At 43.3% G+C, this 20,824-nt stretch overlaps 1 protein-coding gene across 7 annotated transcripts in view; it reads right to left on the minus strand.

Annotated features, from left to right (window-relative positions):
* Positions 1–12,337: 12,337 nt before the first annotated feature.
* mllt3 (MLLT3 super elongation complex subunit) overlaps positions 12,338–20,824 on the minus strand; it is a 164,820-nt gene continuing 156,333 nt past the window's right edge. For 6 of the 7 annotated variants that reach the window (XM_038804625.1, XM_038804623.1, XM_038804627.1 and 3 more), the window contains one exon: positions 12,338–14,786. In XM_038804625.1, the coding sequence (XP_038660553.1) occupies positions 14,655–14,786 (132 nt within the window). In that variant the 3' untranslated portion in view covers positions 12,338–14,654. The remainder of the gene's footprint in view (positions 14,787–20,824) is intronic. The other variant, XR_005461575.1, reaches the window with a different exon arrangement.

Genomic DNA, 20,824 nt, shown 5'->3' on the forward strand with positions numbered 1-20,824 from the left:
AATTCCATATACTTAGAACACTCAAAAGAAAACATTTCTCCCCATTTCAGCCTTAAAAGGGAGACCTCTTATTAAACTATGTCCCCGAGTTCTAGTTACCCCACAAGTGGACACATCCTCCCGTTATCTACTCAGGATCTTACGTGTTTCAGTAAGTTCACCTCTCATTCTTCCAAACTCCAATGAGTATAGGGCCAAACTTTCTTCAGTCAGGTGAACCTTCTCTGAATTGCTTCGAATGCAATTGCAGTTTTCTTCCCCCCAAATAAGGAGACCAGAACACTGCTCAGTATTCAAGATGTGGTTTGAGCAATCACCCACACAGCTGCAGGTTAATGGTTGACTGCTTTGACATAACTGTAAATTAGTGTCATCCGTGTTTGACTCATTGTGATTTTACTATATTTGCAGTTTTTGGGAAACCGGGAATCAACAATCCACTTTTTAAGTGAGAGGGAATTGCTAAAGCTGAACGTGAAATTCCTGGTTTATTAACAGGGCGAACACAGAGGATTGTTATCGGGGCCTTGGCCAAAACTTCAATAAGAGAGTCTGAAACCTGTGTCTGCCTCTGATCAAACAGACAGCTACCCAATTACCTGCATACATTGAAAAAGTTCCGATTTCTGATCCATGGTGTAAAAGGAATCCTTGCAGAGAGCAGAGAAGAGAATCTGTGCAGAAGCCATGCCCCCTTTTTGCAGAACCTACTGCTATATTCTGGCAAGTGTTTTAATATCCCCAAACTATGAGCAGACATGTGAGCGAATGGTGAGTTTACACTTGTATAGGGTGGTAGGTGTGCAGGTGGCAGCTGGGTGAGTGGGTAGGTCGTTGATTATTTGGGTTGAGAAGGGTTGTGAGGTTGCAGCTTGTGTTATGGATGCCTGGTCAGCTCTCAACAGTGGCTAAGTGACCAGAAATAAGTTAAGGTGGTGTGAAAAGATCGATTTGTTCCAGAAGTGATGATATGAAATATGGATTGGTTATTTTAGAAATAAACTTTATTAAAACAAAAAACAATATTTGAAATTTTAAACTTCAACCCTACCAATAACAGATTACATGTAGTTTCTTTAAAAAAAATAAAAAATTTAGAGTACCCAATTCATTTTTTTCCCAATTAAGGGGCAATTTAACATGTTCAATCCACCTACCCTGCACATCTTTGGGTTGTGGGGGTAAAACCCACGTAAGCACAGGGAGAATGTGCAAACTCCACACGGACAGTGACCCAGGGCCGGGATCGAACCTGGGACCCTGGCACCATGAGGCAGCAGTGCTAACCACTGCGCCACCCCTACATGTAGTTTCTTAACCGTAATACACGATTTCCCATTAAACACCACTTCAAATGAACATATAGCTCTCATTCCATGTACAGAGGCAGGCAAAGATGATGCTTGCTAGAAGCAATTTTCTTCTGTTGGACCCGTTTCTTTAGAAGCCTTTTTGAAAGCCTGTCTCTGGGACAGGTTTTCATGACACTTCTTGGTGGCTTTTCAAATCCTTCTGCTCTCCTGTTCAAAACAGGATTCTTTCTCTCTCTCACTGAGCTCCTCCCAGCCCCTCAAACAAAGATTATCTCCCGGGGTGCCCAGACTTGAACCCATTACTGTTATCTTGGCTGTTTGATTTCCCACTCCTGTTTATACAAAAGAACAGAGCCATGGACAGACAAAGAGGCCATCAGACTCCGTAATGGGCTAACGGCTGGTGAGACAGGAGTGTCCCGAAGGACAATGGATCGCAACCGAATCACCCTTGCTGAACAGGGGCATCCTGTATATTTCCATTAACGAGTTTAAGTTTGAATGGGACAACGTAACTGAGGTCAGGTGTGGACATATCCCTCTGACTCCATGCTAGCAATTTCCCCCCCAGTCTGTTTAACCCGCCTAAATTGCCTGCTACATGTTCAATCGCATTTCTGGACCCAATTTTCAAACATCTCCCTCTTGTTTTTTTTTTTTAAACTTTAGAGTACCCAATTCATTTTATCCAATTAAGGGGCAATTTAGTGTGTTAAATCCACCTAGCCTGCACATCTTTGTGTTGTGGGGGCGAAACCCACGGAAACACGGGGAGAATGTGCAAACTCCACACGGACAGTGACCCAGAGCCAGGATCGAACCTGGGACCTCGGCGCCGTGAGACTGCAGTGCTAACCACTGAGCCACCATCCCAACATCTCCCTCTTGTAATAAACAAAGAATAAAGAATACAGCACAGGAACAGGCCCTTCGGTCCTCCAAGCCTGTGCCGATCACGCGTCCTATCTAGACCAACCTCCTGTATCCTTCTATACCCAATCTGTTCATGTGCCTATCCAGATAAGTCTTAAAGGTCGCTAACATATCTGCCTCGATCGCTTCACTTGGCAGGGCATTCCAGGCCACCGCCACCTTGTGTGTAAAAACCTTCACCCGCACATCTCCACTGAACCTTTCCCCTCCTCACCTTGAACTTGTGCCCCCTTGTAATTGTCATTTCCGCACTGGGGAAAAGCCTCCAACTGCTCACCCTATCCATACCCCTAATAATTTTATAAACTTCTATCAGGTCACCCCCTCAGCTTCCTTCTCTCTAGGGATAACAATTCCAGTTTATTCAATGTCTCCTCATAACTAATACTCTCCATACCAGGCAACATCCTGGTAAACCTTTTCTGTACTGTCTCCAAAGCCTCCATGTCCTTCTGGTAGTGCGGTGATCAGAACTGGACACAGTATTCCAAATGTGGCCTAACCAACGTTCTATATAATTATAGCATAATTTTCGAGCTTTTATACTCGATACCTCTTCCTATGAAGGCAAGCATGCCATATGCTTTCTTTACCACCATTTCCACCTGTGCTGCCACTTTTAAGGATCTGTGGACCTGCACGCCCAGATCTCTCTGTATCTCTATGCTCCTGCCATTTATTTTATAGTTCCCACCTGAATTGGATCTACCAAAATGCATTTGTCCGGGTTAAATTCCATCTGCCATTTCTCTGCCCAATTTTGCAGCCTATCTATATCCTGTTGTATTCTCTGACATTCGTCATCACTATCTGCAACTCCTGCAATCTTAGTATCATCCGCAAACTTGCTAATCAGATCCACTACGTTTTCTTCCAAGTCATTTATATATATATTACAAAGAGCAGAGGTTCCAGAACTGATCCCTGCGGAACACCACTAGTTTCAGACCTCCATTCGGAAAAATGTCCTTCCACTGCTACCCTCTGTCTTCTAAGGCCAAGCCAGTTCTGGATCCATGCAGCTCGTTCACCCCTGACCCCACGTGATCTAATCTTTTGCATAGACTGCCATGAGGGACCTTATCAAATGCTTTACTAAAGTCCATATAGACAACATCCACAGCCTTTCCCTCATCAATCATTTTTGTCATCTCCTGAAAAAACTCAATCAAATTAGTGAGACATGACCTCCCTCATACAAAACTATGCTGTCTGTCGCTAATAAGACCATTCACTTCCAAATCTGCATAGATTGCAACCCCGAGAATCTTTTCCAACAACTTCACTGTCACTGACGTCAAGCCCACTGGCCTATAATTACCTGGATTATCCTTGCAACCCTTCTTAAATAATGTTACAACATTGGCTATCCTCCAATCCTCTGGGATCTCACCTGTGGTCAATGAGGACACAAAGATTTCTGTCAGAGTCCTAGCGATTTCATCTCTTGCCTTCCTCCGTAATCTGGGATAGATCCAACTGGCCCTGGGGGTTTGTCTTCCTTAATGCTTTTTAACACACCCAACACTTCCTCCCTCGTAATAACGACCTTTTCTAGAGTTTACACATCCTTCTGAGACACCACCAATCAGTATGTCCCTCTCCTTTGTGAAAACCGATGCAAATACTCATTAAGGATCTCACCTACTTCCTCTGGTTCTGTACATAATTTCCCTCCTTTATCCTTTAGTGGGCCAACTCTTTCTCTAGCTACCCTCTTGTTTCTAGTAAAAAGGCCTTGGGATTCTCCTTAACCCTGTCTGCTAAGGACATTTTGTGACAGCTTTTTGCCCTCTTAACTCCTTGCTTGAGCTCTTTTCTACTTTCCTTGTATCCCTCAAGTGTTTTATCTGTTTTTAGTTGTCTGTACCTCACATATGCATCTTTTTTCTTTTTGACAATATTCTCAATTTCCTCTTTTACCTTCCTACCTGTCTCGTCTAAAATACATATATCCTGGAATATTTAGCTGCCAGTCCTGTCCCTTTTTTAACCAAGTCTCCATTACAGCAACCCCATCCAAGTTCCGCGTGTGAATCAAGGCTTTAAGTTAATCTGTTTTACCTGTTATGCTCTGTGCATTGAAGCAGATACACTCCAGACCTCCAGTCCCACTGAGTTCAACCTCCCCAGCCTACCCTTCATCTTAGCGAGCCTGACCCTGGTCAGGCTCATCCCCAGTCTCTCTACTTGCTGACTTACTGTTCTGATTCCCACCCTCCTGTCAAATTAGTTTATACCCACCCGAACTATATTAGCAAACCTCTCAGCCAGGATATTGGTGCCTCTCCAAGTTCAGGTTTAACCCAACTTTCTTGTACAGGCCCCATCTGCCCTGGAAGATATCCCAGTGATCCAAAAAACTGAAGCCCTCACCCCCCCCTGCACCAGCTCTTTAGCCACGTGTTCAACTGCACCATATCCCTGTTGCTAGCCTCACTAGCTCGTGGCAAGGGAAGTAATCGTGAGATTACTGTCCTAGAGGTCCTGCTTTTAATCTTCTGCCAAGCTCCTTAAATTACCATTGCAGGACCTCGCTACTCTTTCTACCCATGTTATTCGTACCAATGTGGTCAATGACCTGTGTGTGATCTCCCACCCGTTTTAGGATGCTTTGTACCCGCTCAGAGGCATCCAGAACCCTGGCACCAGGGAGGCAAACTAACATCCTGGAGTCCTTTTCGCGGCCACAAAAGCACCTACCTGTACCCCTGACTACTGAATCCCCTACCACTATTGCTTTTCTAAGTTTTGGACCCCCCCCCCCCTCTCCCTGTGCAGCAGTGCTAGTCATCGTGCCTCTGCTCTGGCCACCGCTGCTGCTGTCCCCGGATTAAACAATTTCCTCAGTAATTTTACATTGTCTGTCTTTCTGCAGGATAGTAGACTATCAAAGCAAAATGTTGGATCTGGAACGGAAATACAAACATAACATGCTGGACATACTCAGCAAGTCTGATCACATCTATGGCGAGAGGAAGTGTTTAAAAAAAAATCTTTCATGGGGTTTTGGCATTGCTGGCTGCGCTAGCATTTATTGCCCATCCCTAATTGCCTTGAACACAGTGGCCTGTGAAACCATTTCAGAATTTAAGAATCAACCACCGCATTGCTGTGGATCTGGAGTCACATGTAGGCCAGACTGGGTTAAGACAGCAGGTTTGAAGGGCATTAATGAACCAGATGGGTTTTTCTGATAATCGACATTGGTTTCATGGTCGTCCTTAGATTTCAAGATTTTTATTGAATTCAAATGGCACCATCTGCTAGGGTGGAATTTAAACCTGGGTCTATGGATTATTGGTCCAATTATAATACCATTACACCACTACCTCCCAACATGTCAAACCTGTGATCTCAATTGGTTCTGATGAAAGGTCATAGGCCTGAAATGTTAACTCTTTCTTCCAAGGCAGATATTGGCATTAAATGGCATGGCACCATCTGAGATCTGGCTATTGGCACCAACTGGATCTAACAATCACCAGAAGAGACACTCACTCCAGTGGTGCTCTTCACACCTACATCTATCATACTGCGGATTGCAATGCTGATCACTCATTTGCCCGTAGCTGGCTAAGGTGCAACCATGGACAAAACTCCGAACACATGGGGATACAATCTTCCACCCTCGTTACACTTGTGCTCAAGCGAAAGGGTGAATAGCGGGAGAGGCCAAAAATGGGAACTGTGCCAGGCGCCAAACAGTTTGTGATGCAACTGGCCTGCTCCCATAGGCGGGAGCATGGCAAGAAACCAATTATCATTTAAGCCCCATTTCCACACAATTAGTGGGAGCTACCCCATATCCAACGGCCACCCGCCATTCAGCATCCTCCCCAGCAAGTGCTCACGCTGGCGCCGATTAGTACTCCTTTTTAATACTGTGAACCTGGCGGAAGGGCTTCTGTGAGGTGCCGAGGAGGTAAGTAGTCACCTTTGCTCACAGGCAAAGAGCTCGGGGCTGCTAAGCTTGCTACCCCTGTGCTCAGTTGGGGGTGCGGCAACTGGAGGGCAACCGCTAGGTGCACCACGATGCAGGTGGTGGAGAGTGTGGATGACAGCTGTGCCGCCACTATAACAGTTGCATCTTCAGAGTTCTCCTCCGACGTGTCCTCCTCGGAATCAGAGGGTGCCACCCGTGATGGCCCACTGGCTGATGGATCTGTGGGAGAATGGCCATGTGGTCAGTGGGAGAGATGGGTCAGTCAGTAAGACAATCACTATTCACTTTTGACAGGTTCTCTGGGTGGAGCCTGGTTGTTCCTCATCTCTACGGCGCCTGCCAGCCTCCGTGCCCTATCCGCAGCCACACCAGTCACCCCCAGGGCCAGCTCCTCAAAGGAGGTGAGGATTCTCAAGTCCGGCACACCACTGCCGGTCTAGGCCCTCTCTCCGCTTATGGGAGAGCTTTTCCTGAGGAGGCACAGAGAGGGGGCATCATTAGCCACACACCTGGTCCACAGTTGTGGGGGGTGGGGGTGTGAAGAGAGGGTTGGGGTTGAGAGAGTGCTGAAGGGGATGGGGGGTTGAGAGTTGCCAGCGGGCAGGATGCTTCCTTGGAAGGGTGGGGGGAGGGACATTGGTGTCTACTCATTCATGCTGCCTGGTGTAGGTTGTTGACCTTCGTCCGACTCTGGAGGCCAGTCCTCCAGGTCACACTGCCCGAGCTGCCTGTTGCCGCTACCTCGCCCCAGGTAGCACTGGTTGCTTCATGGAGCCTGGCCCCTAACTTGTGTTATATTCTCCCTCACTACCAGCGTCAAGAAAACTGTTGTTACGGGACAGCATGAGTCTGTGTTCAGACTGAACAACACACAACTGGAAGTCAGAAAATTCTGCTACCTTGGATGTTGCAACAGGCAACAGTCTCTTGACCATGAACTCGGCACATGCATTGGAAAGACACAAACCAAACTTGGCTGCCTTACAAAACAGGCATAGACTCACAGGACCAAGATGCTCATCTCAGGCACGCATCCTCTGCACATTGCTTTATGGCAGTGAAGCCTGGTGAATTGACACCTACCAAGGAACAAGGCTTAACAATAAAACCTCAATTACTAGTCTTTGGAACTCTCTTCCGCTGTGGAAGTAGAGTCATTGTATATTTTTAAGGCAAAGTTCAATAGGTTATCGATAAGGAAGTGGGTGAAAGGTTATCAAGGCGTGAATGTGGAGTTGAAGTTACAATCTGATCAGTCATGATATCAATGAATGGCAGCACAAGATTGCGGGGCTGAGTGACATACTCCTTCTCATTTGTCTGTTCCTAACTACCATATCCAGTGTCTACAATGCATCTGTGGCATCAAATGGAAGTCACCAATGAACATAGAACAGTACAGCACAGAACAGGCCCTTCGGCCCTCGATCTTGTGCCGAGCAATGATCACCCTACTCAAACCCACGTATCCACCCTATACCCGTAACCCAACAACCCCCCCCCAACCTTACTTTTTAGGACACTACGGGAAATTTAGCATGGCTAATCCACCTAACCCTCACATCTTTGGACTGTGGGAGGAAACCGGAGCACCCGGAGGAAACCCACGCACACACGGGGAGGACGTGCAGACTTAGCACAGACAGTGACCCAGCCGGGAACCGAAACTGGGACCCTGGAGCTGTGAAGCATTTATGCTAACCACCATGCTACCGTGCTGCCCAAGCAGACCTTTTGAAAGCAAACGCAACTAAAAAGGCTTCGCTGGCTTGAGCATGGGCACAGAATGGAAGATGGCTGCATCCCAAGGAGATGCTGTAGGGGGCATCTAGCCTGTAACAAAAGACCAGCAAATAACCCAAAACATCAAATATCAATAAATCAAAACTCCAATTCAAGGATGATGTCAAAAACACACAGGAAAGCCCTCAACATTAAACATGGTAAGTGGGAAACTCTAGCTGATGATCGTTGTGAATGGCCTCATCAGCTGTGGGGAGGGATTTGTCACCACAACACGTGGTTGCAGAAGCTCTAAAGCAGATGCTAGTCCTGAAAACATGGTGTCAAGCAGAGATCATCCCACACCAACAGCAAGGAACAACTTCATGTGTGGCACTTGTGGCAGACTTTGCCTTTCCAGAATCAGTTAGCTCAGCCATCAAAAGATGCGAAGCAGATGATCTCATCTGACCTCACCAGAGATCTGAGGCTACATTCCCACCATTTCACAGATGGAAGGATGTCAAACCAATCTGGGAGTGGAATTTTAACCCATAATCTTCTGACTCAAAGCCAAGAGTGCTTCCAAATGAGTCATGGCTGACACACAAAGAACTAAAAGCGAATTACCGCGGATGCTGGAATCTGAAACAAAAACAGAAAATACTGGGCAACCTCAATGTCTGACAGCATCTGGGGAGAGAGAAGCCAGACTCGAAACGTTAGCTCCCTTTTTGTTCCACAAATGCAGTCAGACCTGCTGAGATTGTCCAGTATTTTCTGTCTTTGTGACAAAGAATTATCCCAGGCACCACCTGTGGTTTGAGGAGGAGAAATTATCTGCGGCTGAGAGAGTCAAGGCAGTGCAAGTCTCCCAGTTTCAGCGTTAAGAAAATCTCTCTTTATGGTCACAGAGGAACTTAGGAGTGGGAGGGGGAAATCCAGTTGTCATGGTGTCCTTGGATAGCAACAACATAGGTAAGACTAAGAAAGACGTTTTGCTTTGGACGTGTGAGCAGCTGGGGTGAAATTAAGCCGAACCACAAAAGGTATTAATCTCTGGATCTTTACCCGAGCTACAAGCAAATTCTTAGAAGGGAAAAGTCATCATTGGCTGCCCTTTTATTTGAGGATGCGTCTACTCGGGGTTGTGAATTTCTGCCACGGGTCTTTATGGGACTGAACAGGCAGACTCTCGACCCACAGATCCTTTAAAAAACAGTATTTTTATTCAAATTTTAACATTTGAAAAACATTACAACACAAATAAACCCAATCCACCTCCCCTCCCCGCACCCTAACAGTCTACAGTAACTAGTTAGCCAAAACGCAGAATAAACAAACCTCATCTCTTGTGGAACCCTCATTCACCCCCATAGGGCAAATTTCACCTTCTCTAAATGTAGGAACTCCATTAGATCCCCCAGCCACACAAAAGGCACAGGGTGGATTTGACCCATAGATAGTTGGGCACATGGAGCAGGATGTCCCATGAGGCAGTGGGACTGGAGAGCAGGATTTGCTTCCTTCTCCTTCCTTCTTTGCTGCTACTCCATCTCATAATTAAGTCATTTGGACTCAAAAGCATGAAGCAGCTCAATACACTAGTTGTCTCCTTCCAGTTATCAATGTTAATAACTGCTGTGCTTCAAGGCAGTTTCTTTGCCCTCCATTTGAACAGTGGCCAGTTGAGAGTTGGGAAAACAGGATCTGAAAGGAGATAGTTTCCAACCACCCAGTGTCTCGCCTGTCAGAGTTGATTTTGCAGGAAAATTGCCTGAATGCTGTGGGGCTTATATGAGGGGAGGTTTAGAAATTTGAGAAAGGACAAAAGAGGAAGAATAATGGGAATGACAACCAGTGTCTAATACAGAAAAACAAAACATCCAAATAAGAGTGCACCAACAAAAAGGGTCAGAGTAGGGAACATGGTAAAAAGACAACAGTAAAGGCTCTTTATCTGAATGCAGGCAGCATTGGTAACAAGATGGGATGGATTTATAAGACATACAGAAATAATGAGAATTATACAATAGCCCATTATAGTGAAATGATTGCAAAGTGGCGATGGTTGGGAACTGATTATTCGAAGGCATTCAGAAGGATAAGGAGAAAATAAAAAGGAAATCGGGAGATCAGCATTGTAGAAAGAAATGATCTTGCCTTTGAAGATCAATATATAGAGAAATTGGATATAGCCAAGAAATAGCAAGGGAAAGTTGTCACCAGTAGGAGTAGCTGCACTGTAGGACACAGTATACATCAAGAAATAATGGTAACTTGTAAGAAAGCTCCTGTAATATTTGTGTTTCACTTCACAGTGTATGAATGAAATTGGCAAAGGTAACTGTGAGGATGAGCCCCTAGGGTGCACACAGAAGTTTTTTTTTAAAAGAACAATACATTCTGGAACCAACAAGGGAACAGACTATTTTCATGTGTAATGAGACAAGGTTAAATCAGGATTTCACAATAAAAGGATTCTCCAGGCAAGAGTGATCATAACATGACTTGGGTCTGAAACTAATGTTTTAAATTTAAATAAAGGCAATTGCAAAGGTATGACAATAGAATTGGCTACAGTGGACTGGGAAAATGGGTTAAAAGGTATGGCAATAGATAATCATACATTTAAGGAGATATTTCATAACTCAAAAAGACATTTTCCATGAAGAAAGACTACATGCAGAATGTGCCATCCGTGGATACCCAAGTTATGATATCAAATTGAAAGAAAAGGCACACAATGCTGTGAAGATAAGTGTTGGCCCAAAGACTTGGAATTTTACTTTTGGTCTGCCTCTGCTACTTTCTAAAAAAGTGAAATTAGAATGAGAGAGAGTGAACCAGTAAGAAAAACAAACAGTAAGAGCTTCTACCAGTACATTAACAAAAAAGTGTGTCGCTCAACTGAACGGTGGCACCTAGTCACCGGTATTTCCCTGTTTGCCATCACTAATTCCCCAGTCTCATCCTCTTTGGTGAAGTATTTTGTATCTGTTTTCATGGTGGAATACACAAAGGCATTACAAGAATCGTAGAACATCAAGGAGCAAAAGGGAGGAACATAAAATAATCATCACTGGAGAAAATCAAATGAGGTTAAAGGGTGACAAGTCCCTGGATCTAATGTGGTCACTTCTTGTATTAAAAGGAAAAAAAGGTATGCAATAATTACCAATTGCCGAGAGCTTCAAAAGGCTGGAATGAGCCTGTACATGGATATCTAAAGGGATTTTGATGGATTTGCTTTTTATTTCAAACAAGGTGACGCATTCTCAGCTCATAAATACTCCCTGCTTCTAAAGTGGCCTGGTCATTTCCACAAAATAGAAATCAGTAATCAATTAACATGTTGCTGAAAATTGGTATTAATTTTATACGGGGGGGGGGGGGGGGGGGGGGAGGTTTGGCAGTTGCACACATACAGTTCCTCAATAATTCCAAGCACAACGTCATTTACGGTTATGAACAATCCCCAAATGCAGGGGGAGGTGAAGGGGCAGATGTTCATGGGCAAGACCTGTCCAGACGATTAAAGATTAGAAAGTGCACGATTGGCTCTGGTGGATGAACAACCCACCCTCGGGAAGAATCTAAATAGTAAATCAAATGCAAGTGCTCATATAGGCTGCCATTTACTTTTGCTGTTTGACTCCAGAGCCATAAAATTAATCTGCTTTATTGGAAGAGTTTCAGAGTCTGATACAATGGCTTTTGCATTGTAGAAATGATACTCAATTTCAGAAAATGACGTTGAAATAGTCTGTTGGAGTAACTGGCAGGAATCCAGTAATTCTTACTAAATGTAGCAGAAACACTATTGCCACGTCTAAGGGGGGGCTCTAACATTTAATTCAGGTCTCAGTCCGTTACAGCGACTTGTTGGAAGGCTGAGCTGCAGAGCTACCACAAAGAAACTACTCGCAGATTTAGAAGAAAACTTTGGCACGATCCCTAAAAAATTGTTGTATCTCTTCCTCGGTATACAAGCATCTATAGTGTCCAGAGTAATAATCTAAAACTGGCAAGATATAAAGTGAGATCCAGAAAGTAACATAATAGTACGTCTGCTGTGAGGGTCACAACACGAGTTAACAGGCCTCGTAACAGTTTCAGTATCATTCATTAAACCGAGCAATAGCATGGTCTTTCACTCACGATCACAGTGCCTAAACTGCAAACAGTTATAAAGGGTTTCCTGATTCGCCGTATCGTGGATGCTATTTTATGAATAGACCGGAAAAAGTGTTGGATGCAGCACATTTGGAATTTTACATTTAATATTTGAAAATACAATGTATGCAGCTACTTTAAGGGAAAATGTCATAACCTAATAGCCCCAGGCATAACTGTCATGTTATCTAAACAAAGATACCACCGAGAAACAGTACTGTAAGAATATTAGAAAAGTACACAGATGTTAATTATTTAAAAAAGGATTTATTTTGTTCTCAAATACAAAAGGTTGATGGAAAAGCTAATGCAAAGAAAAATGTTGTAGGAGTGTGACACACTTGTTCTAATTAAATATTGTGGCATACTCAACATTGCAGCAAATTCTCCTTGGGATTCAAGCTCAAAATGCTAGGTCAAACTTTATATACATGGTTTATGCAACAAAAAATATTCGACTGGTGTCCCATGTTTATACAATACAATGGATGATTATATATGGATTCATTTCCATCTTTGTTTTATTACAAAATAACACTTGGTGATTTAAACCATAAATTTCCACTATCGCGTATTTTTCCTTCAAAGTAGTACAATCTGAAAAAATCTTTATTTCCTAATCCATGAAGCATAGAATCTTGCGAAAATACCAACAGCTTTTACTGCATTGCACTTTTCAACATCTTATTGTATGAACTATACGCAAATGAAGAATGACTAGATTAATCACAAGGCAGATTCTCTTTCCAATTTAATAAAATATTTTTGAAAGTTTTGAGTTGTACCACAAAATTTAGCCACAACAATCAAAATGGATCAAGCAACTACATTAAATTAAAGGGACTCAAAGTACCAAGTTAAACTTCTGAAAACTGCTAGAGCATATTTTCCTAGAATGAACAGTCTTGGTTTCACCACTGACACGACCAAATGAAAGAGTAATGGCAATTGAAAACACATACATCACATACATGAAATGAAACAATTTTCTTTTCCCCTCTTTTTAAAAAAAAGTCTGATTTTTCTGATATGAATTGCACATTAAAAGTATACTAACAAGGTAACATTTCAAGTAATGGACACAATGACTTATCTGAACCTCGTTATCATTGGAAAGTACACTTGTTCTGCTGGAAGCAGTTTCAGAACCTTCAGTAATAAAAAAAGTATTAAAATTCATCCCATCTTTGGACTGAAAGTAATAGTCAAAGTCTCCTGGAAAAAGATGCCATCGAAACATGATTTTACTGCAACATACTTGCTAAAGAAAGATCTATTTTTAAGAAATATAACTTTACTATCCAAAGGATGGACCGATAAGCACGCACATTTTGCCAGATGGTAAAGGTGGCAGAAAACCGATTTGGCAGTGAAGGGTGTATTTCAAATAAATAATTAATCCCAAATCAAGAATTTTCTACAACAAACTTACAGAAAATTGGGAACAGAATATTTTAGACAATCTCACTTCTTAAAAAAATTAAATAAGTTTGATATGCCAAAAGCTTTAAACTAGTGATCAACCAGCCTAGCATATATCAGTTTTATCTGCACTTTGCCAGCGAGTTCTGAATCTTCAGATGTATTTACCCATCACCAAGTCCATAGAGGTGAGCAACTTGGGGGTGTACACCAGTTTATATCAGGAAAACGAATAAGAACACAAGAATCTGAAGGAAGGCCAATGTAGGCAAAAACATATTGATGTGACTGCGCTTGCAGGCAACTAGCATTGCATTTAACAAAAATAAAGCTGTGGAATACTTTAAAAGGGCAAGAAAAATGACACCACAAATCCTTTGTTCCCTGTAAAAGGTTTGAATCAAATCTGAAAGAAATAAAAAAATCTCTGCTTAATAGCACGATTGTGCAGACAACATTCCTCCCAGTACAAGTACAGATCTGATAATTTGCATTGGTCGATCACTAATTAAAACATATCAAAGCTGGTAATGTTTCTGAGAACAGTGCACAGTAATAGATTTTAAACACTACAGTTCAATTACTAAGGCTAGAACATTTGTGTAGTTACATAGTGTCCCTATGATCGCAGCTAGTTTACAAAGGAAATCAAAAAACGAGATGAATTCACCAGATATCTGGTGACCGATTCCTACTGCATTCGTAAGCCTTGGTCATAAACGCGACCAGGGTGCTCAATGTCTGGTAGTGTTCCAAAGATCCAAGTTATTTTTCATGAATGGACTTTTTCAATAAATAGATAGATCAGTTACATACTAAGGCAGTGTTGCACATGCATCATTCGCCATGTGGACGTGGACACCACAAAGATACACATTACCACAGAGATTCATAAAGAGCAAACATCCAGGGGGTGGGAGGTAAAGGAGGTGATGAACCTCACAGGTCCAACACTTCCAGAACATTCCTCAGGCTGATAAGGATCTGTTGAATCTCTTGGCATTTTCCCCCAGCAACACGTTCAGGGGAGAGAAGCTTGACTGGCTGGAAAGAAACTGCTGTAAGTAGCTTTATAGAGCTTGATGTAACGGTTGCATCGCTAAAAGTTCAATTCTCCAGCTCGTAGCCGGGTATCAGTGTCCTCATGATGTTCCTGAAGTCTCCAGATAACTCTGTAGTTTTCGGACTGTGGTTTTATCCAGTGAGCAAAGGTCAAAGTCAAATGTTGTGTTTGTGATGTGAAAATGTCCAGTTTCTTCTATTAGGTTAACAATCTGAAGACAGAGAAGCAACAAATTAGCTGACTGTCACGATGAATTACTTATTTATGATATAGCTGCAAATGTCAGCTTTAATCAAGGAACCTTTGGTATCAATAGTACATCTGCATGTAGACACAATACTATTGGGAAACTGCTACTTCTTTCCTCGCTCTGAGCACAACCAGAAACCAACAAACTTTACTTCCAAAACTGCCCCTGTGGGGTTTGCACATTCTCCCAGTGTCTGCGTGGGTCTCACCTCCACAACCCAGAGATGTGCAGAGTAGGTGAAATTGGTCATGCTAAATTGACCCTTTATTGGAAACAAAAGAATTGGATACATCAAAAAACTTTACTTCCAAAATTGTTTTTTCTCATTATTTCTCCTAAATTTAAGGGTTTTCTTTCTTCAGTTGTATTGTTGGTCTCTACATCCCAAATCCCCATTCCAAATACTTGTTTAACGTCCACTTTGTCCATATGTTCACTTGCATGAACAGCAGTATGTCAATACAAATTACCATGAGAGGATCAATACCGAGCCCTCCCTTGCCTCACCCACAGTTGCCATTTAAAATAGGAACACAAAATGCACAGAGTTGGAAAATAGGGACAACATTTTCCAGAGGATCAAATATTTTTTGAAAAAGACATTTAGATTTCAATCTACCGTATTGGTATTGTAGGGCAGGCTCCAAAACATCACAGCATTAATATACAACATGCAGTTTGTAAGTCAATTTCTTTCTCCTTGTTAGATCTTCGCAGAAATAGAAACCTTTTTTGAACACCACTTCCAAAACTAAATCCCTCAGATGTAAAATGATCCAATCCTTGACTTTGGATCTATTTGATTTCCAATTTGATTTAGATGGTGTTTATGCACGTTCTTCTATTTCAGAGCTATCTGGCTGTGTCACTGCTAACGATTCAAGGGATTCAAAATCTGCAACAGTATAAAAGCAGTACAGTGCTGACTATATTAGCAAGGAGGGGAAAAGGTTTCACAGATGTTTACATCAGTATGTTATTGGTTAGGATCCCTTGAAATTTAAATCTAAATTGGTGCAAAATCAAATCTGCACAAAATGATGTTTAATACAACGCTATTCTGTTCACAGTCAGCCCACTCTTGGTCACTACCTAGTGACTAAACAGCTAGCCAAACACTGACTACATAAAACTTAAACTTACAGCCAAAAACTGGCCTTTGACCTTGACAAGCCTCCTCTCACTATGTGATTCATCTCTCCCAAACAAATCTTCTATTCCGTTCACCCTCATCCACTTATCGAGCTTCCCCCACATCTATTCCAGGTGGTAGCAATTTGCACCCAAGCAGAAGGCAACACTTTAAACAATCTTCACAATTTTGGAACAGATTCATATGATACAAGGGCTAACTTTATAAACGCCCAGTATAATGGAGAGCAGAGTTATAATAGCTCACTGGGAAATCACAGGCCTGATTACACACAATTTTCTATTCAACGTCATTTCTACACTCAGCCCCACTGGAAAGTACCTACAACTACAACCTGTATCTTTTGGTTTATGGACTTCCTATCTAGAGGAATATGCATTCAGATGTCTGTTGGACTGTCCAATCAATATTGTTAATCAACAGTGGGTATATGTACCACATGGACTGGGGTGTTGGAACTAAAAGGTTCCAGTTTTAATACCAATAAGGGAAATAACCAGGCCTCCAGTGCCTGAGATGCAACTGGAGAATATTCCATACTATTTGCTCAAGATTTGTACCTTGAACAGCTCAGGAGGAATTATCTGCCACAACTTGCTACAGAAAATGATAGGTTAGGTTTAGAATTCTGTTACAGATCACAGTCTTTTGTCGTTACCTTCTCAGCTTTAATGGCTTCAAAGTCAGTCACTCACACTTTATTTATACCAGCATTTTACAAAAGTATCTATTTATTAAAAAAAGCACACCTCAAAAACAGTCATTTTGAGAGATCTGGACTCGATAACAGTGTCTGTTCAAACTAACAGCTGATAAGTTACCAACAGGTGAAGCAAGGTTCCATGCTAATTGCAGAGAAGCTTTATTTCATAGTTAGTGAACATAGAAAGCAATAGTTTTTAACAGATTTACTTGGTTTAAATTGGTAAAACTGATTTTGATCTAATGAGGAAACATTAGCATGGGTAAAATTTTTACTGAACTAGCAATCCAGAGGCCTGAACTAATATTCCAGATACACAAAATCTGGGGGAATTCAAAACCAATTGATTCGTAATGCTGGAATAAAAAGCTAGTCTTAGTAATAATAATGAAGGAATAGGATTGTTGTAAAAATCCATTTGGTTTATTCAGAGAAGGAAATCTGCCTTCCTTACACACATCTGTAGACATGCAGCAATGTGGTTGACTCTTAACTGCCTTCTGAAATGGCCTAGCACACCACTCAGCTGTGCCAGCAATGTCAAAGAAGAATAAAGAACCACCAATGACCCTTCATTGACCTTGATACCAGAAACAACAAATGCCCACCCTACTCAGTCAGCTCTGCAAAGTTCTCATCACTAATATCTGGGGACTTGTGCCAAATGTGGGAAAGAACAAAGAAAAAAGAAAAATTACAGCACAGGAACAGGCCCTTCGGCCCTCCCACTCGCACAGAACTAGTCACGCAACAGCCCACCCATACCCATCAAATAATAAAACCAATGTCCTCCATCTCTATACTTGGGTATGCATTGTCTCACTGGCAGAACAGACCCCACCAGTGGATGGTGGCAGTGCTAGACAGTAAAGTTTTCACCATTGACTGCAGATCAATGAAGTTACATAGAAGCAGGCCAGACCATGAATAAGGAAACCTCTGCTGATTACCATCTATTTGGGCAGCACGATAACAGTGGCTAGCATAGTTGCTTCACAGCTCCAGGGTCCCAGGTTCGATTCCCAGATTGGGTCACTGTCTGTGCAGAGTCTGCACGTTCATCCGTGCCTGCGTGGGTTTCCTCCCACAGTCCAAAGCTGTGTGGGTTAGGTGGATTGGCCATGCTAAATTGCCCTTAGTGTCCAAGAAAGGTTAAGTTGGATTACGGGGATAGGGTGGAGGTGTGGGCTTTAGTAGGCAGCTCTTTCCAAGGGCCAGCGAAGACTCGATGGGCCAAATGGCTTCCTTCTGCACTGTAAATTCTATGATTCTATGATACTGCTCACCTTCAGCTGATGAATCAAACCACTACAGAAAAGATGGATAAAACTGCAGGGACTACCTGACATCAATTTAGGCATCAAAGCAACAAAGTCACACACTTCCCAGTCGCCTATGCAAAGTTCTCCATGTTGAACACCACTTGGAAGAAGAATTGAAGATAGCAAGGGCATAAAATTAATTCTCTTACTCTGAGTACAATGTCCATCACAAAGTCTGGCTCAGTAGGACCATTACTGACTGTGGTGGCTGAGGCCTGAAGGAACTGATAATCAGTCTGGGCCTGTGACAGGTGGTGAGAACACCAAAGAGAAAAAAAAACTACTTGATCTCGCCCTCAATTTATTGATCCACAACAGTATTGGTGGGAATGACCATTGCATGGCCCTGTGGAGACAAGTCCTGATTTGACATGGAGGATACTCTCTATTGTCGTGTGGCACTACTACCACACTAAATTGGATAGATTCAGACAGAAATATAAACAGGAAATGCTGGATAAGCAGGTCTGGCAGCATCAGTGGAGAGAGAAACAGAGTTAATGTTTCGAGCTCATGTGACTTCTTCAGAGCTCCGAGTCGGGGGCTAGCATTGCTGCCTCACAGCGTCAGGGACCCAAGTTCAATTCTGGCCTAGGGTGACACAGTATGTGTGGAGTTTGTATGTTCTCCACGCGTCTGCTGGTTTCCTCCTACGGTTCCGGTTTCCTCCCACAGGTTTCCTCCCACAGTCCAAAGTCCGAAGATGTGCAGGTCAGGTGGATTGGCCATTCTAAATTGTCCCCGAGTGTCCAAAGATGTGTATGTTAGGTGGGGTTATGGGAATAGGATATGGGAGTGGCCCAAGTAGGGTGCTCTCTCAGAGGGTCGGTGCAGACTCAATAGGCTGAAGACTCCCTCTTGCACTGTAGGAATTCTAAACATTTCAATCCATCAATGATGGCAGAACCCAGAAGTTAAGTGTAAAAGACGAAGTTGCAGTAGTTGCAACCATGCTCAGCAGAAGTGCTGAGTAAAATATCCATCGTGGCTTCTCCCGAGGTCCCCAACACAGTTGCCAGTTTTCAGCCAATTCAATTCACTCCACTTATGTCAAGAAATGGCAGAACACACTGGATGCAATAAAGACAATCAACCTGACTAGAAAGAGTGAAAAGATTTACGAGGATGCTACCAGGACTTGATAGTCTGAGTTATAAGGAGAGGCTGGATAGGCTGGGATTTTATTTTCCCGGAGCATAGGAGGCTTAGGGGTGATCTTATAGAGGTCTATAAAATAATGAGGAGCATAGATAAAGTAGATAGTCGTCTAGAAATAGAGGGCACAGGTTTTAAGGTGAGAGGGGAGAGATACAAAAGAGACCAGAGGGGAATTTCTTCACACAGAAGGTGGTGAGCATCTGCAACAGGCTGCCAGAGGCAGTGGTAGAGACAGGTACAATTTTGTCCTTTAAAAAGCAGTTCGACAGTTACATGGGCAGGGTGGGTATGGAGGGATATGGGCCAAATGCTGGCAAGTGGGACTAGCTTAGAGATAGAAATTGGGCGGCATGGACAAGCTGGGCCGAAGGCCCTGTTTCCATGCTGTAAATATCTATGACTCTATCTATGACAGCATCCAGGCACCACCCTCTGAAAAGAGTCACAACTGCAAACAGCTTAGTTGCAATCAATACTTCACTGGTTAGGGGATTCCTACAGTTTAACCTTTGTGTTTGCATGTCTACAGCCATGATTCAGGGAAAAGCATTAGTAAATGCTTCAATTCAGTTGGTATAAAAACCTGGCAAGCCACTAATAATTTATCAAGTCAAACGGAGTTGCTGGAATGAAATCATTTTGAAATCGCAACTTGAAAATAAGACATAGTATTATACTGAAGAAAATACATTCCTCTTTAAAACAAAATATCTGTACACTATACAATAGGTGAGCAAGACGGTTCGAATGTACAATTTACATGTTCCCCGTTCGTCAGCTTTTCCCCATGCCCTTGCCCCCCCTACCCTTTTTTGTTGTTCGACGTCAACCTTTCTTCTGTCATAGATGCTGTAGGCTCTCTTTCATTTTGTATTTGTTACTGTTGCCCCTATGGCTTTGTTGTAGGTGGCCCACTGCCCCCCCCAATCACAGTCTTTTCCAGCGTCCCCTCCTGATGTTTCCCTGGGTTCCTTCCTTGCTGCCCCCCCCCCCGCCCCCCCCTCACCCACTTTGTTCCTATCTGTTCTGTGTCATCCTGTAGGCCCTCATTGGCCCCATCACCCCCTTCCCTTCCTATGCACTATTGGCCTCGAACAGATCTTGGAATAGGCTGATGAATAGCCCCCACGCTTTGTGGAAGCCCTCGTCCGACCCTCAGGAGATGTATTTGATCTTCTCCAGTTGGAGAAATTCCGACAGGTCTGCCAGCCAGACTGCAGCTGTGGGTGATGCTGCTAATCGCCAGCCGAGCAGGAATCTTTGGTGTGCAATTAAGGAAGCAAAAGCAAGGGCATCGACCCTCTTCCCCAACCCCGAAGACTACCACTCTCGGGTAGTCATGGCTCTACCCTCATCCCCACAACCTTGGACATCGCCTCGAAGGCGGTTGTCCAGACCTGACAAGCCTGGGGCAGGCCCAGAACATGTGGTTGGCAGGGCCTTCCTGGCACCATTCACGCTTGTCCTCCACCTCCGGGTAGAACCTGCTCATTCAGGTTCTTAGGTGCGCTCTGTGCACCACTTTGAACTGCAATAGGCTTAGCCTTGTGCAGGAGGTGGTGGTGTTGGCCCTGCTCAGTGCTTTGCGCCAAAGTCCCCATCCTACTTCCATCTATCCTACTTCCGTCCTTAGTTCATTTTCCCATTTCTGTCTTGCTGGGTG

The sequence above is a fragment of the Scyliorhinus canicula genome, chromosome 8, assembly GCF_902713615.1.
Source record: "Scyliorhinus canicula chromosome 8, sScyCan1.1, whole genome shotgun sequence".
In the NCBI taxonomy this organism is placed as follows: domain Eukaryota; kingdom Metazoa; phylum Chordata; class Chondrichthyes; order Carcharhiniformes; family Scyliorhinidae; genus Scyliorhinus; species Scyliorhinus canicula.